Below are 18,088 nucleotides of genomic sequence, written 5' to 3'. Positions count from 1 at the left end.
AACCAGTGGGCCTGCCGGCTTGGCTGCCTGGGCCCTCCCCTGCCGAGACAAACGGCTGGAGGGAGGAAGTGTGCGGCTGGGAAGCTCCGCTGCTCTGGCCCGGGTTTCCCATTTCCCCCTTCCCGCGCTGAGACGGCGAGGAAAGTTAGCCCGGAAATCTGCGCCCGCCTAAAACCCGGCCTGGTCCCAGCCACCGCCCCAGGAACTTCCCCCGCCGCAGGGGCGGAGGTCGAGAGCAGGGATGGAGAAGTGGACCTGCGCGGGTGGACTCCGGGGCGCGGGTGGACTCCGGGGCGCGGGGGGACTCCGAGGCGCGGGTGGACTGTGGGGAGCGGGTACCGTCTCGCAGCGACCTCTGTCGGCGGCTCTGGGGATGGCCCGCATCTGTCTGCGTGTACCTGGTAATACGTGCAGGGTACGTGTTCCTGTTCACGTGCAGACTGGGCGGGGGATGGGGGGGGTCCACACCGGTGTACACATTTGCATACCTCTTAGCAACTTGAAATTCCACCACGAGAGATATCTTTATTCCGCTATTCCTGTGCATCTGCACGGAGCCCCTAGGGCCATAGATTTGTGTGCAAATGAAATGAGGATGTAGTCTGGGTGCCCAAGGAGGGGTGCCTTGAGTGTGGTTGTCTGTATGCCTCCCTGAGGGTATTTCACTTTCTGCTCCCATCCGCCCCTATGAGCGAATACCTATGAGCACAGGATGTGCACATATTTGAGTCTTATTAGTGGTACACGCAGTTTTATCATCTCCCCAGGTCTGTGTATGAAATGTGCATGGGTGTGTGTGTGCACGCGTGTGTTCCCACTCGGGGAATGTGGGGAGAGGTGCATGGAGCCAAGATGGGTGGTAAATAGTATGTTTCTGAAATTAAAGGACTAATGTGGAGGAAGGCGCCCCAGATGTACTAAACCCTTTGCCCTTCATCTCATCCTCTCTGACTTGGGAAGAACCAGGATTTTGTTTTTAAGCCCTTGGGCATACAGTTGTTCCATCCCGACATGAACTCAGCCTCCCGTCTGACCGCCCCTTGGCCTTCCTTCTTCCTCGATCTGTGGAACCCAGGGAATCTGCCTAGTGCTGTCTCCAAGCACCTTGGCCATGATGTAAACCCAGAGAAATTAGCATCTCCATCTCCTTCCTTTTTCCCCACCCAAAAGTCATTTCCTCTTAGTTCATTACCTGGGATTTTGATGTCTATGTTCCCTCCTCGTTATTGATACACACACAGAGAGAGACAAACAAAAAAGGAACTTCTTGAAATTCCCCCAGAAGGTTTTGAGAGTTGTTTTCAATGTTGCAACAAGTCAGTTTCTAGTTTAAGTTTCCATCAGAAAGGAGTAGAGTATATAAGTTCCAGTACCAGCAACAGCAGCAGAAGAAACAACATCTGTTTCAGGGCCATTGGACTCTCCATCCTGCCCAGAGCAAGGTAAGCACTTCCCAAGCCCCTACCTCCCTCCCCTCCCTGTGGGCCTGCAGCTGTCCAGGTGTAGAAACCGTTAGTGTGCTACCCCAGCAGCTGGCAGGAGGGAGTTGGTGGATTCCTGGAAGCATCCCTGGTGAGTCATCTGCTGGAACATTAGTGAAAACTTATACTTTAGGGACTGATGTACAGTGTCCATTTTAAAAGCCACCTAATAATAACTGTATAGCAAGATCTGTGTGTATGCATAGTTTATGGAAATGTTTGTTTTATCTTATTTTGAAGTGGTGTGTATTGATGTATAAAAGTATATTCCTAAATGTTAATGCCGATCAGTTAAAGGATTGTATAGAGCTAAAGTGAGTGGTGCCTGCCTTACTATTGAAATTTTTAAAAAGCCTTTCGTGCATTCCTTAAAGTAATTGAATTCATAATTATAATAATGTTACAAATCAGACTTGCTCCCATATTTGTGATGGTCTTGGTCGTCAGTTGTGATATCAACCAAAATGATAGCTGGGATCCCCATTCTTGTGGATTAACTAACTTTGGCCCCAGTTAAAAAATGAAAAGCTATTATTGCTTCCTAAAGAGTTTTTAAATCTGTGAGAAGGGGGGAAAAAAGGTTTTTTTACTTGCCCAGGTAAAATTGTGTGCAACAACAATGTCATTTTAACAAAGGGATTACTAAACCCCAGGTGATGACCCACTTTTTCAAACAAGGAATTGCAAGATACTAGATGGAATGTGGGTAACCTCTTAGAGTTTAGTTTACTGGAATCTGAAATTGTATGATTTCCGTACATTCCTTCATGCTACTAATAAGTCATGGAATCCCTCTGTGCTGGACTCTGGGGGTAAAGTGCAAAACAAGATAGACATGATCCATGGCATAAGAGAGTTCACTCAGTGTGGCAGAGAAGACAAACAGTAAAGAAGAGACTGTATTGTTGCCATTGTAGTAAATGCTGTGGAAGGAGGGGAGCAAATAGTGGGTCCTGACTTCATCTAGGCACCATGACACTTCACGTGAATTATGTCACTAACTCCTTACCACAGTAGCATGCCCATTTTATCGATCAGGAGTGTGGGGCTTAAAGGGGCCAAGTGACTCACCCAGAGTCACACAGTTCTAGAAGTCTGCCTGGCCCTCAAACTAGGGATCTTTGCATGTGCCACCCATGCCATCTGTGACTATATCTTTTTATTCTTTAATAATAACTCCCTTTTCTAATTAAAGGTAACAAACAAAACTTAAAAAAGAGATGCCCACCCAAGCGTCATTGGCATGCTGATGTTGGCACCAGTGTTGGGAAGCCCTTAGCATACCCCAGGAAGTAGGAGTGTGTAACGTGGGGTCCCTTTGTCCTTCATGCAAGGGTTTCAAGAGTTTAGAAAACCTATGAAATTGCACACACAAAAATGTATTTTAATCATCAAGACTCTCAGACTTACCATGCTGAGAAATGTGGGCTGAGGGATAGCGCTCCCTAGTATCAGCTGATGGGCCAGAGAGCCAAAGGAGGAGACCCACCACCATCACCTCTCCTGGACAGTGCTCTGTGGTTTCAAATGTAGGTGATACTAAAATGGGAGTTGTTTCTTAGAACCATGGCCAGGGTTCCCTTGACCCTGAAGTGCAGTTCACCTGAGATTGTCAAATGCATCTGAGGCATGCAGAGGAAGTGCTGGGCACACAGCTAGTGGGAATACCTCAGCGTAAGTGGCCAGGAGATGCCAGGAATCTCCACTATTTCCCTTCCAGTGTGCCAGCCTCTGGGTTTTACAGGCACATGTAATTGCAGTACCTCTGTGCGCATTTCCCTACTGCCTAGACTATCCATGATATATAAAACACAGATACCGAATTGTTCCCTTACCTCTTCCTCTAGGTTCAAGTTAATATGTTATTGGTTGCCTTCTATAATATGTTATCTCATTGCCTTTCCCAACAAGTCTTTGAGATAAGTATTAGGTCCATTTTATAGACAAAGAGACTGAGGCTCAGCGAGTAACTTGGCCAACAAGTTGCTCCCACTGCTCAACAGCAAATGAGCGGTGGGACCAAAATTCAAGCCTGTGTCTGTTTAACTTCAAGCCTGTGAATGTAGTAACCGGTGCCCTGTGCCAGCTAGTACTTTGCTACAGTCATAACCTAGACTGAAGTGATAGCCATGCCCCTAAAACTCCATGCTGTGGTGACAGCACTGAGCAGTGTCCAAGAAGGCTTGACTTCTAGGCCTGTCTCTGCCACTTACAAACTTTATAAGGGAATAAAGCACATAGCAAGGTCCGCCTAGAGTTAGTAGCAGTTCTGACAAAGCTGTAATTTGTCAATATTCCGTCACCCAACCCAGGAATGCTCATTTTTAAGGTATTTGACTGAAACAGTTGAGCATTGCCCTTCATATAGTTTAAAACAGTGGTTTCAGAACCACTTTCCTCCAGACCATGGGTGCTCTGCAAGGTGAATGGAGTTGTTTCAGAATGTTTCAATAATCATCTCTACCTCATTCATAAGTGGCATGTAATTTTTGCAATCGGAAGATTTTCATAAACCCTGGATACTAACCTAGACTGGTTTCTATATCAGATGGTGGCTTATTTAACATAAAATTATGCATTTTACTATTTCATGGTGGATATATCAATATGTTGTGGTCTTTTCCCAATGAACACTTGATTTTCAGGGGTTCTGGACCCTGAACATGGGTTAAACCAGTGGTTCTCAAGGTGTGGTCTCAGCATCAGCAGCATCTGCTTCCCCTGGAAACTTTCTAGAAATGCATATTCTCAGGCCCTCATGCCTGCTGAATCAGACACTCTGGGGGTGGGACTCAGCCGTCTGTTGTAGCAGTGCTTCCAGGTTTTCCTGACAGTCACTCAAATTTTAGAACCACTAGGTTCTCTATATGGGAGAGAGTAGTCTTTGAACTTGGAAAACAAGAGAAGCTAAACCCCTACAGCAAGGGCTGGTGACCAGGTCATTGCCAGAACTTGAAAGTTCGCCTCTGTATTACCGTTCCTGTCCCTAACCCAAGTCCTTCAGTTCTGGGTGCTCCAGCACACACTGCTTTGTGTTGCAGTGATACAGATGTATGGCTCATCTCCCCAGCTGGCGGGGAGGCATTTAACACACTGACTTAATAAATATTTATTGAGTAAAAGTATTTGCTCCTAGGAAGCAGGATCCAGGTAAGCCCTTTTTTTCTCTCTCAACTGCTTCTAGCCCAGTGCTCATTATGTAGTAAGCACTAAATAAACAACTGCTAGATGTTGATCCAGAAAGTCACATTCCTTCTCTAAGCTTTAAGTTTCTCATCTTAAAAATAAGAGGATTGTATCAGACGGCTTGCCTTCGGTCTCTTTCAGCTCCAGAGCCCCAAATACCCTATGGTTCTCTATTTGGAGATGTTCTTCCCCACAGACTGCCATAGAACTCCTGTAATTTACTTAGTATTTGCTTGACAGTATGGAGAAGAAAGGGGAGAATCAAGATTTTATTTAAAAAAAAAAGTAGCTAGAATGTGTAGATGGTTCACAAAGGTAACAAGAATTATTGACATTCTTTCTTCTCTTTTTCCTTCCTCTTCCTTCTCTTTTCCTCCTTCTCTTCCCCCTGCTTCTCTCCCTTCTTATAGATGTGTCACCAGCAGTTGGTCATCTCTTGGTTTTCCCTGGTTTTTCTGGCATCTCCCCTCGTGGCCATATGGGAACTGAAGAAAGATGGTAACCAGCCTCTCATTATTCTCTGTGGAGGCCCCACTTCTAAGCCAGGACTCTTGGGCAGCCACTGGTGGGAAATCAAACTGAAATGGGCAACCATGCACTGGGTCCTCTAGAGAAAGCCATCACTCTGGGAAAATGCAATGCCATATCTCTCTTTTCTACTTTGATGGTATCGATATTGTTTGGTTTTCACATTGGATGACATTGGTACACTATGGTGGGGAAAGACATACGATATTTTCCAATATTACTAAAAACCAGCTGTTTCACACAATTAAAATTCCAAAGTAGAGGATTTGCAAAGTATAACAACTGTGTTCGTTTCTCATTCCACCACATGATACTGCCCCCTCAGTTGGCACTGTGATGACTTACCTCTGACCAAGCACTTTGGAGGAAGCATAGGATTCAGACTCACATTGACTTGGATTCAAGTCCTAGGTCTGTCAATGACTGGTTATGTGACTTTGAGCTGGGTCACCTCTAATCCTGAATTTCCTCAACTGTAAACTGGATGTTACAAAGTGGATGCCTACCACATGGGTTATTTAGTGGGTTAATGAATGCAGAATACAACTCGACAGATAGTAAAGTGAAAGTAAATGTCAGCTAGTATTACTATTTTGGTTGTTTAAAATATCTTTCATGATTCAAGAGATACTTTTTATTATCCCAATGATCAGTAAAAATTATTAGTAGACTAATAGAATAGTTAATGGTAAAATAAGGAGTTCTGCCCATCCTTCTAGTATCTCACACTCAGTAAATGTGCATTCTGACCGTTGGCTGTACCTGAAAGACCCTCAGATTTTTATCACTGAAGCCAACATCATAATGTTGGCGATTACTATCTTTAATTGTATAATAATAATAGTTAACATTTATTGAGTGCACTGTCTCACTTAATTCTCACAAGAGCCATATGAAGTAGAGACTGTCTGTATCCCATTTTACAGATGTTGGAAACTGAGGCCAGAGAGATTAAGTAACTTGCCCATTGTCACATACCTGGTAAGGGTGGAACAGGGACTTGATCCCAATTCTGTCTTGCTTCAAAGCTGGTGCACTTAAATTTGTGAAAACGTTTTTACAAGGACATGAAGTAATTTTTTCCCAGGTCTTTGGAGAGCTGAATAAGAGGAAATGGACATAAATTAAGGATGAAAATATTTCAGCTGATGATCAGAAATAATCTTTTGATATTCTAGAGAGTACCATCTTGAAATGGGTACCTGAAAGAAATCTGGGACCACTCCTCTCTTCTCAAGAATTTTAGGAAGACAGAATCCAGCCACCCCTTCTCCATGAGAATTTGAGAGATTTAGACACTCTCTTAAGTAAAGGCAAAGGCCTGAGCCAGGGGTATATGGCAGATCCCTTCCAACCCTGGGATTGTTAGCGAGCTCAGGAACCTTGGTCCTGGCATATTTGACCCCTTAGTGACTTCTGATTTGGTAAACCACAGAAATTCCAGAAAATCAATGTGAGAAACTCTCCGAGGTGTGACTTAGGAGGGCAGACGATGCAGTGAGGCTAAGTGCCAGGTTCTTGATGCTCCTCTTCAGCTTTCCTCCTGCAGCTGTTTTCCCTGCTATTGAGCAAACATCTTCTAGGGCTTCCGAGCCTCAGTTGGGACAGGAAAGTAACCATGCTGTTCAGGTGTCAGGGGGACAAAAAAAAAAAAAAAGAAAAAGCCAAAAGTGCCGCATGGTTTTACATCAGCACAGCTAATCATTTCCCCAGAGTTGGACCCCAAATGCTTTTGACCTCTTATTTTTGTTATCCATTCAGTCCTTATAATCCAATTGATGTAAAGTGAAAACTTTATATTCTACAATGCTTTACATCCGGAGGCCAATAACAAGAACCACCATTTATAAAGCATGTAAGGGCACTGTGTTAAGCTCTTATGTGAATGAGCTTATATAATCCACATATCCACCTTCTAAAGCAAGGGCTAATATTTTTCTCATTTTAAAGATGATGACACTGAGGCTTAGAGTAGTTGAATGTCTTGCCAAAGGCCACAAGACTGGAGCAAGGGCTAGAGCTGCTTCTAAATCCAGGCCTCTGCCACTCCAAAATCCAGGCTCTCAACCACTGTGACTCATAAACTTGAGCAGGCATCAGCACCATCTGGAGAGCTTAAGAACCATATGACTAAATCCATCCCAAGGTTTCTGATTCAGCAGCTGAGAATTTGCATTTCTGATCTATTCCAAGGTGATGCTGCTGATGGTGTTTCATCGATCATGCTTTGGGAACTACTACATTAAACAATTCTATCAATTAATAATTTATGCATGGATAAAAAGATGAATGAAGCTTTGCTATGACACACTCTGAAATACTATACTAAGCCTTTCCTCAAAGGCCAGTTTAGACACTAGCATTAGGCATCCCTTGCAAAGCCCAGGAGACAAAAGGTCTGAGCTATAGCCCTTGTACTTCTGACTTGCTGTGACCATGCTTAGATCGTTGGCCTCAGTACGCTTCTTCATTAAATGGGAAGACTAAGATCTACTGGACTGCTTCATAAGAGTGTAAGATAGCTAAAAATAATAATAATAATAATAATGCAGAGAGAATGAAAACCTCCATTGGTGATTTAAAACAGAGGGAACTAAATCCTTAAATACCCATGGAAAATTGTTAAGAGAGTTTCTCTGTACAGTTGGCTGACTCCTCAGTCTATAAGTAACAATAACTAACACCGAATTTACTGTGTGGCAGACACTGTGCTAAGTACTTTATGTGCTTTTTTTTTTTTTCATTTAATCCTCAGTCAAATGTATGGCAGATACTGTTATTATTATCATTTTACAGATGAGGAAACTGAGGCTCATGATAATGAAATACCTTGTTCCAAATCCCCCAGCTGGTTAGTGGAGACAGGATGACAGTCTTGGTTCGTTGTTCTCGACACCCTGAGCTTTTAACCACTATGTTACTCTGCTGAATATTGTGCCCTGCCGTATTATCTATGAAACTGAAATTGTGCTGGAAGTTTCTCTCCCCCAGACCTTTGGCAAAGAGTCTTGTGCTGTTTGCAGTTTTTGGTATATTAAGGTGTTTCCAATCTGCTAAATAATCAAAGGTTACTATTAAAGGCAGCCTTCCAGTCAATGAGTCGATGGCAGCTATAAAACTCTTTGTTTCTCTTTTCCATGACCTTGAGCCCAAGCAGGGTCTAATGCCTTGAGATCATCTCAGCAAGCATTTGCCAAATACCTGTGGTAAACCAGGTTGTGTTTAGACAATAGGGATGCCCAAAGGGTTAATAAAACACAGTCCCAGAGTTCCTGGAGCTTACAGCCTGGTTCTCCACTTCCTGTGCATTCCAGTTTATGTCGTAGAATTGGATTGGTATCCGGATGCCCCTGGAGAAATGGTGGTCCTCACCTGTGACACCCCTGAAGAAGATGGTATCACCTGGACCTCGGACCAGAGCAGTGAGGTCTTAGGCTCTGGCAAAACCCTGACCATCCAAGTCAAAGAGTTTGGAGATGCTGGCCAGTACACCTGTCACAAAGGAGGCAAGGTTCTAAGCCATTCACTCCTGCTGCTTCACAAAAAGGAAGATGGAATTTGGTCCACTGATATTTTAAAGGACCAGAAAGGTAATTCTATACCCTTGGATAGTATCAATTTTCTCTTTCGCTCATAAGAGTTAAAAACAACAACAACAACAACAAATTGAAAAGCCAAGTCATGGTGAGTGTAATGAATTAACATCAAGTCTCTTATTGATGTTAATTGATGTTAACCTCCATTTTCCTTTGCTTTCCTGGACCCTTTGGGTTATCAACCATCAAAATCTCATATTAAGGGAGTTTCATGATCAGTCTGAATGCTTAGCCTGATGTTTTCTTTAAATAATGGTGATATTATTTAATGGCTAATGGAAATTAACCGATAGTGTATCACTCTGCACTGGGGTGATAGCCTTCAAAAAATGAATGCCTCTGCCGGGCATGTTAGGTGTGTAGTGTACTCTGCAGAATCAACACCCCACTGGGATACTCCCAATACTTATGGAGCTACCCAAGAGGGAACGCATGGAAGAACTTTACCCTGTACCATCTGGTGATCTGTGATTCATCACAATCAAAACCTTTCTGCAAAAAACTCCTAAATATTGAATTTTTGTTTATTTCAAATCCAGAACCCAAAACTAAGACCTTTCTAAGATGCGAGGCCAAGAATTATTCAGGACGTTTCACCTGCTGGTGGCTGACGACAATCAGTACTGATTTGACATTCAGTGTCAAAAGCAGCAGAGGGTGAGTGAAACTGCTCTGGTTTCTCAGCATTTTGCTAGAACTATTTCATTAAGAAATTAAGGGCAACCTCTCAGTGACCTATCAGTTAATGATAATGGGAAAAGCAAAGTCAACCCCATGTTTTTTCAACCGCCCTTCCTTGTCTACATTGAAGAAAGAACATGGAGATTTTAGCCGATTGCTTGAATAAATATATGTGTTGGGGCAGGATATTATTGGGAACTGAGAATAGTCTCTGCTGTGTTTGAACCCACTCATCCAAATTGCCTGGCCATGCTTCCTGAAGGCTCATAGCACCAAAGAAAGGGATAAAAGGAGAATTCAAAGCTACAAATGACTTGCTGAAATTGCACCTTGAGTCAAAAATAAAAACAAGAGCTCCAGGGCATAGATCTTAGGGGCCCTGAAGCAGACTCCAAAACTCGATGAGGCCTCCCGAAATTTTCCCAGGGCCAACTCAGCTCCTTTTACTTCTGCTGACACCACTAATCTGAAGTTCGCTGTTGGTCCAATGCACTTGGACTTTCCGTAAGAAAGCAACTTCCATAAATACAAGACCTATGTGTTAACCCCCATGTGGCTTACTTTAATCATCACCTAAGCAAACCCCAGGTGATCATCCTGACTTTACCATTATTTCACTGAGTAAATTAAGCATTGGGGTCTCACTTTTTCATCTTTAAAAGGAAAATGCTTCCTAAAGAAATGTTTCTCCAAGTGCATAAAGACATAATCAGCAGAGGAATGGTTAAATAAAACATGGTACACTATACTCTTGCTTAATGTGCAGTCATTGAAGTGGATAACCCAACCCATATGTTTTGTCATGGAGAGCTCCCCATAATATGTTCAGAGGGGAAAAGGATGGTTACATAATCATATGTATACAATTTGATCCTAGTTCATAAAAATAAAATCTATATGTATAAGTAAAATATATATAGTGGATATATATTATGTGGAGATGTATATAACATGGATTTTATATATATAATGTGTGTACATATATATCTGTGTGTGTGTGTGTGTGTGTGTATATATATATATATAAAATCTGTATACAATTATCTTGAATATTCATTGAAAAAGTTCTGGCCAGGCACAGTGGCTCACACCTGAAATCCTAATTCTTTGGGAGGCTGAGACAGAATGATTGCTTGAGGCCAGGAGTTCAAGACCAGCCTAGGCAACACAGTGAGACCCCATCTCAGAAAATATTAAAAATTAAAAAATGAGGTGGGTGTGGTGGCACACACCTGTAGTCCCAGCTACTTGGGAGGCAGAGGGAGGGGATCACTTGAGCCTAGGAGTTTGAGGCTACAGTGGGGTCTGATTCCACCACTTCACTCCAGCCTGGGTGGCAGAGCAAAACCCTGTCTCTTAAAAAAAAAAAAAAAAAGAGAGAGAGAAAGAAAAAGAAAAAGGAAGGTCTGGAAGGATACAACAAGCTATTATTAGTACTTATACCTGTGGAGAGCAGTTAAGGATGAAGGAGACATACACTTCTTTCCTTTATATGGATCTTTATCATCTTTACTTTTATAATTAGTGTGTACTGATTTGTGTATTGATTTTATAATTAAAATGGGAAAAAATGAATTTAAGTTTTTAACAAGGGGGTTTAATAATCAGAGATTCTAGGTCTAAAACAAACAAACAAACAAAAACTTCCATATTCATTTAGTCCAGAGACATGTAAGTGCTCTTGAATTTAAGCTTTTTCTCCTGGGGAGGGCAGTTTCTTACCCTCTGGGTAGAAATCAGCCCAGTTGGAGAAACTGTGTCCTCAGACAACAGTTGAGGCCTTACCTGCCTTACTGGCTACAATCACTAGGAACTCTCTCCCCAATGTGTAACACAGGCTAATTTCTGTCTTTGACTTCAGCTCTTCTGACCCCCAAGGGGTGACGTGCGGAGCTGCTACACTCTCTGCAGAGAGGGTCAGAGGGGACAACAAGGAGTATGAGTACTCAGTGGAGTGCCAGGAGGACAGTGCCTGCCCAGCTGCTGAGGAGAGTCTGCCCATTGAGGTCATGGTGGATGCTGTTCACAAGCTCAAGTATGAAAACTACACCAGCAGCTTCTTCATCAGGGACATCAGTGAGTTTTGGATGATTATATGTGCTCCATAAGGAAAGATACTATTTGTCACGTGTTCACAATGCCCCATGCACTGTGGGGTAGGTGGTTGACAAGCATCATCTCTTTTATTCTGCATCCAAAAACAAAATACGATGTAGATACTGTTATCTGCATTTTAAGGAAGAGGAAATTGAGTCTTAGAAAAGTTAAGCAACTTGCCCCAGATCTCAGATCTTACAGCTAGCAGTTCAAATCCAGATCCACTCCACTAGAGCTGCTCTTTGCTGCACTTTGATTCAGCTGCCAGATAGTTTCCATGATGAATCCCAGAGCCTAATCAAGCATAATATTAATATTCAGAACCAGGGCTTCCTTACTAATGGCAATTATTCCCAACCAATCTTTCCTTAGCATTTGAAAAGGGACTTCTTTCTTAGAATATAAACCCTTCCAAAATGGACATCTATTTTTTTTTAATTGGCAGATAGGAATTTCACCATAAGTCATTTCCTTTACTATTTATTCATTGACCAGGCAGCATGACAAAGTGTAATAGAACCAGAGAACTTGCTTCAAAACTTATGGAGGGTTTGTACTTGGTGGGTGGGGTCTAGTTCACATAGGGTGGCCAAGGAAGGCCTCTCTGAGGAGTTGACATTTAGCTGACACCAAAAGGAAAGATGTCAGTTGTGTTAAGAGCAGAGGGAAGCATATTTGCGAAGCACCTGCTAGGAGACGTGATCTTTGTGTGGAGCAGTGCCAGGCCTACAGAGCCCAACCACACACCCTAGCATGTCTCCCCCTCCTCTTATCTAGAAGACCTAATTGAGGAAGGAGTCTTTGTGAAACTCACTGCTGTATCCTTCAAGCACAGTCCAGTGGCTGGAACATAATGGGCGCTCAGTATTTATGGAATAAACAAGCAAATTGAGCATAGAGACAATTGACTATAACTGCTCCAAGACATGTCCGCACCAAAAGCTATGAAAAGACAAAAGAAAGGGCAGTAAATAGAAAATCTATCATCTCATCCTCAGGGAGAGGCTCAGCTTAGTTCCATGTTCAGTGCAAAGTGAGGGATTAGCACAGACAGGGTGGTCCTTCAATGCATGGCCCATAACCATTAAAGCAGAGGTCTTCTCACCGTGCGGTCCCATCTGATAGTTCAGTGATGAGGATTCTGAGCATCTCTCAGATCCTGCAATAAATGTGGATCTGAGATGTGGCCATTGATAATGACTGCCTTCCCGAGGCACCAGCGTGAGCACCTGCGGCAGAGGTGCCTCACATTTGCCAGCCAGGTGCTCACAGAAGTTAAGTAACTATCCAGTGGACTCACAGCTGATCAAAGGTGCAAGTGAGATCATAAGCCAAAACCACTGAACTCCAAAGCCTTATTAGGAAAATAAAGCATGTTTATCCTCTTCCACAGTCAAACCTGACCCACCCAAGAACTTGCAGCTGAAGCCATTAAAGAATTCTCGGCAGGTGGAGGTCAGCTGGGAGTACCCTGACACCTGGAGTACTCCACATTCCTACTTCTCCCTGACATTCTGCGTTCAGGTCCAGGGCAAGAGCAAGAGAGAAAAGGTAAGAAGTGATTCAGGTGCAGTATATTCCTTGGTCAGTTTTACGGAGGCCCACCATAAAGTGAGAAGATGAATGATGATAATAACAACGACATCCATGTATCACTTAACAACAGGGATACATTCTGAGAAATTCATCTTTAGGCAGCTATATCATTGTGCAAACATATATGGTGTACCCACACAAACCTAGATGGTATAGCCTACTACGCTTCTAGGCTTTATGGTATAGCCTATTGCTCCTAGGCTGCAAACCTGTACAGCATGTTCCTGTACTGAATACTGTAGGCAATTACAACACAATGGTTTGTATATCTAAACAGAAAAGATATAGCAAAAATACAATATTATAACAATATAGGACCACTGGTCATATATGTGATCCTTCTTTGACTGAAATGTTATTATGTGATGCATAATTACTTTTCTTAGCACTTTTCTATGTGTCTAGAGCTGTGCCAAAGGTTTTCCATGTTTATTTCACTTAATCTACAAAATTAACGCAACAAAGGTAGCTGATGTTATTCTTGTTTTTTTACCCCCTTTTTTGTGGAAAAGAGGCTTTCCTTTTTTCCAGAAACTGTGGCAAGGTAAAGTAAAGCTGTAGCTGATGCAGGAATTTTGTGTAGGTGTTAGCAGCACTGCCCTCACTACGTGCTCATTGGACAGTAGCCCAACCCCAAGAAAAGGATGGTTGGTAGCCAGTAGTATTATCATCATTTCACAAGTGATTGAAGACTCAGAGAGGTTAAGTGACTTTCCCAAGGTCACCCAGCTAGGAAATGACATAACCAGGACACAAACTCAATCTGCCAGACAGAAAGGCCATGCACCTAACCACTCCACTACCTCTGATGTTGGTCATTGATCTTGGCACTCAGAATTAGTCCTGATAGAGGAGACCTGGGCTCCAGAAGCCTAAAATTGTTGTTTCAACTGAGTGCATGTAATGAATGATAGAACAGGCAAGAGATATCGCCCCCAAAATGGATAGCTCCTGGCTGTTCCAGATATTATAAAATTATTTTACTAAACAGAATGTCTACACTTATAGAGGCTAAGATATTGGCTTCCCAGCTTCCTCGCCTTACAGCAGAATTCCTTTGCCTGTTGCAAGGTTCCAGAGGCCCCTTTCGTACAGCCCCAGACTCCTTTCACCCCACTTTTAAAATCACTGGACAAAGCCCTAATTCAGCATAGCATTTAGGATGTGGTAGAAATTCAGTGAGCTAGTTACTCTCTGGGAAAATAATTAGGTAGGGAGGCTATCCTGGAATAGATATTTACCTAAATATTATTTTACATCTTGGCAAGTACTTTCCCTATTTAAGATCTGTATGATTAATAGGTGATATTGAGTGCTTCCTATGTGCTAAAGACTTGCTAAGAGTTTGACGTGATTTTTACCTTGAACTATAATTCTATGAAGTAGGCATTATTGTTATCCCTATTTATAAGTGAGGAAACAGACACAGAGAACCTAAGACATTTTCCTGAAGTTACACAGCTATTAAGTAGCAGTGCCAGAATTTGAAGGCAAGTTTTCTGATGAAATGATCAGGATATGGTATTTCTCAGTATCTCAGGGATGACTAGAGCAAATCTGTCTCTCTCTCACCATCAGCTCAGGACTGGGTGAGTGGCCATGGGGTCTTGAGGCAAGGCAATTGTGCTAGAAAGATGAAAGCTGGGCCAAACGATTTCTCCCTCAAGGGCTTACAAAGTAGAAAAGCTGCACCTACATGTGGAGTGTCTGCCAGTAGGTGGTGCAAGTTCTATGCACCCTCCTGTGAATTGCAAGCACAGTGCCCTAAGACCAAGATGGGCTTGTTTTGGGAGAGTATGCATTGCAGAAATAGGCTCAGCTTACCCTGTGACTATGTTGCCAAGGGGTCTTCACAGCTTTCCTTCTCTTTTGCAGAAAGATAGAGTCTTCACGGACAAGACCTCAGCCACAGTCATCTGCCGCAAAAATGCCAGCATTAGCGTGCGGGCCCAGGACCGCTACTATAGCTCATCTTGGAGCGAATGGGCATCTGTGCCCTGCAGTTAGGTGAGCAGGCCCTCAAAGGCCAGCCCAGGCCTGCACTCTCAGTGCACCTGGATGCAGGGATATGATTGGGGGCTGTGTTGGAGAGGAAAGGGGGATGGAGTGGCCAGCACCCAGTTGCCAGAATCAGAAACATACATTTATTCACTAACAGATATTTATTTGGTGCCTTTGTTATGTAGGACACTGTGCTGGCCACAGGGATATTGCAGGAAAGAAAACAGACTGGGATTCTGGCCTCTTAAAGAGAAAGGCAAAGAAAAGAGAGAGATAGCCAGGAGGCAGAGGATGGAGGACTTGCAAGCTTGCAGGACTCAGAACCTTGTTCTGGGGGCCCCGGGCCCTGAAACCCACTGAAGGGTTTTCAGCAAGGAAGTAACACAATCAGATATTATTTTAAGAAAACTCTCAAGAAAGCCTCTGGCAAGCATGGTACCAGCCAAATTCCAGGCCACATAAGGAAGGCCTGGGCCTTCTGGCATGAAATCCCCGAAACCCAGTTGCCCAGGATCATATGTTGTGAGAAATAAGAAGAGACATTGCTGTTACAATGTCACCCCACATCAACTTTTGGCATTCTCTTCCAGGTTTTGATCCAGGATGAAAATTTGGAGGAAAAGTGGAAGATATTAAGCAAAATGTTTAAAGACACAACGGAATAGACCCAAAAAGATAATTTCTATCTGATTTGCTTTAAAATGTTTTTTTTAGGATCACAATGATATCTTTGCTGTATTTGTATAGTTAGATGCTAAATGCTCATTGAAACAATCAGCTAATTTATGTATAGATTTTCCAGCTCTCAAGTTGCCATGGGCCTTCATGCTATTTAAATATTTAAGTAATTTATGTATTTATTAGTATATTACTGTTATTTAAGGTTTGTCTGCCAGGATGTATTGAATGTTTCATACTCTCATGACCCGGTCCATCAGGATCAGTCCCTATTATGCAAAATGTGAATTTAATTTTATTTATACTGACAACTTTTCAAGCAAGGCTGCAAGTACATCAGTTTTATGACAATCAGGAAGAATGCAGTGTTCTGATACCAGTGCCATCATACACTTGTGATGGATGGGAACGCAAGAGATACTTACATGGAAACCTGACAATGCAAACCTGTTGAGAAGATCCAGGAGAACAAGATGCTAGTTCCCATGTCTGTGAAGACTTCCTGGAGATGGTGTTGATAAAGCAATTTAGGGCCACTTACACTTCTAAGCAAGTTTAATCTTTGGATGCCTGAATTTTAAAAGGGCTAGAAAAAAATGATTGACGAGCCTGGGAAACATAACAAGACCCCGTCTCTACAAAAAAAATTTAAAATTAGCCAGGCATGGTGGCTCATGCTTGTGGTCCCAGCTGTTCAGGAGGATGAGGCAGGGGGAGCTCTTGAGCCCAGGAGGTCAAGGCTATGGTGAGCTGTGATTGTGCCACTGCATACCAGCCTAGGGGACAGAATGAGACCCTGTCTCAAAAAAAAAAAAATGATTGAAATTAAAATTCAGCTTTAGCTTCCATGGCAGTCCTCACCCCCACCTCTCTAAAAGACACAGGAGGATGACACAGAAACACCATAAGTGTCTGGAAGGCAAAAAGATCTTAAGATTCAAAAGAGAGGACAAGTAGTTATGGCTAAGGACATGAAATTGTCAGAATGGCAGGTGGCTTCTTAACAGCCATGTGAGAAGCAGACAGATGCAAAGAACATCTGGAATCCCTTTCTCATTAGCATGAATGAACCTGATACACAATTATGACCAGAAAGTATGGCTCCATGAAGGTGCTACTTTTAAGTAATGTATGTGCTCTCTGTAAAGTGATTACATTTGTTTCCTGTTTGTTTATTTATTTATTTATTTTTGCATTCTGAGGCTGAACTAATAAAAACTCTTCTTTGTAATCATATTTTGGGCATTCTCAGCTGATTTGAGTACTCTGCTTGCAAGTCTACCAGGGGTGCATTTTTTCCCCTATCATTTAAGAATTGCCCTTTCTTGAAGTGATCCCATTCCAAATTTTGCAGAGTTGCTCTTTCCCCTTATAGTATTTCCAAAGTCAGTGTCTTCCTGAGCTCAGGGGATGTCCCTGTAATCTGACAAGGAAGGATCCTTTGCAAGGGCACTGAACTGCATTATGCCTCTTTTAGGGGTGGAAGCTCTCACTTATTCCACCCTCTATCCTGGAATCGACTCTACTGGTATCCCAAGAATCATGAAATAAAACTAACCTGGTACAGCCATGGACATCTCAGCTCTTAGGTCCAGCTCTAGTATTTATTGAGAGTTTGCCATATATATAGACATGTGCTAGCCCTCAGGGTTGGGAAGTTTCAAAAAGCCTTGCATTGTGTCTCCCAAACAGTGCCCACTCCTAACACTGCTTATAAGACAGGATGAAAAGTTAACTTCACTATCATTACATGCTAAAATGTTCAGGATATATGGTATCCTGGGGTGATAATGAAAAAGAAGGATCTGTGTAACCCAGCACCATCCAGGAAGACTCATCAGAGAAGAGAGGGTGCCAACTTTGGGCTAAAGAATGGGCAGGGCCTGCAAATTCCCCTTGGTGCTTCCCATGGAAGGAGGAGATGGTGGGATCAGAGGGAATGCAGTCCAATTTCCTGCTATCCCAAAAATCCAAGTGTGCACATTCAGGCTTCCTTGCAATGGCAGGGTAATTATAATAGGGGTGTTTGTTTACATTTCTGATTTTCAGTGTCCCCTGGAGCCCTATGCCACTCTGCTCCTGGCCTGGAGGAATGGTGGGTGGCTTCTATCATTCTATGCCAACCTTTGGAGCATATGGTCCCATGTTATAAGCCCACACTTGACAGCATATGGTTGTTAATAACAAGTGTTTGTCCCCCTACAGGGTCTTTCATCTGCAGTTACCAAAGTACTTAACGGACAT

The 18,088-nt window shown here is 42.8% G+C and overlaps 1 protein-coding gene and 1 non-coding gene across 2 annotated transcripts; one reads left to right on the top strand and one right to left on the bottom strand.

Moving 5' to 3' along the window:
• The first annotated feature begins 1,134 nt into the window (after positions 1-1,134).
• IL12B (interleukin 12B) lies at positions 1,135-17,181 on the top strand. The gene is made up of 8 exons (XM_003819001.5): positions 1,135-1,442; positions 5,078-5,165; positions 8,510-8,785; positions 9,331-9,448; positions 11,334-11,548; positions 12,963-13,120; positions 15,041-15,172; positions 15,757-17,181. The coding sequence occupies exons 2-7, from the start codon at positions 5,078-5,080 to the stop codon at positions 15,170-15,172; spliced, it is 987 nt and encodes a 328-aa protein (XP_003819049.1). The 5' UTR covers positions 1,135-1,442; the 3' UTR covers positions 15,757-17,181.
• Positions 13,689-13,814, bottom strand: LOC112439978 (U4atac minor spliceosomal RNA). Its single transcript, XR_003028194.1, has one exon. It is a non-coding gene; the product is annotated as a U4atac minor spliceosomal RNA (small nuclear RNA).
• Positions 17,182-18,088: the final 907 nt, after the last annotated feature.

This window comes from Pan paniscus, chromosome 4 (genome assembly GCF_029289425.2).
Source record: "Pan paniscus chromosome 4, NHGRI_mPanPan1-v2.0_pri, whole genome shotgun sequence".
NCBI classification, from domain to species: domain Eukaryota; kingdom Metazoa; phylum Chordata; class Mammalia; order Primates; family Hominidae; genus Pan; species Pan paniscus.
The sequence above is the reverse complement of the archived record's forward strand: the minus strand, read 5'-3'. Positions and strand labels throughout refer to the sequence as shown.

What these genes read in the sequence shown, in the direction of transcription:
- IL12B (XM_003819001.5), top strand. Translation starts at nt 5,078, where the DNA reads ATGTGTCACCAGCAGTTGGTCATCTCTTGGTTTTCCCTGGTTTTTCTG. An exon ending in TATTTTAAAGGACCAGAAAG is followed by an intron (nt 8,786 to 9,330) that starts GTAATTCTATAC and finishes TTTCAAATCCAG; the next exon opens with AACCCAAAACTAAGACCTTT. An exon ending in GCAAGAGCAAGAGAGAAAAG is followed by an intron (nt 13,121 to 15,040) that starts GTAAGAAGTGAT and finishes TCTCTTTTGCAG; the next exon opens with AAAGATAGAGTCTTCACGGA.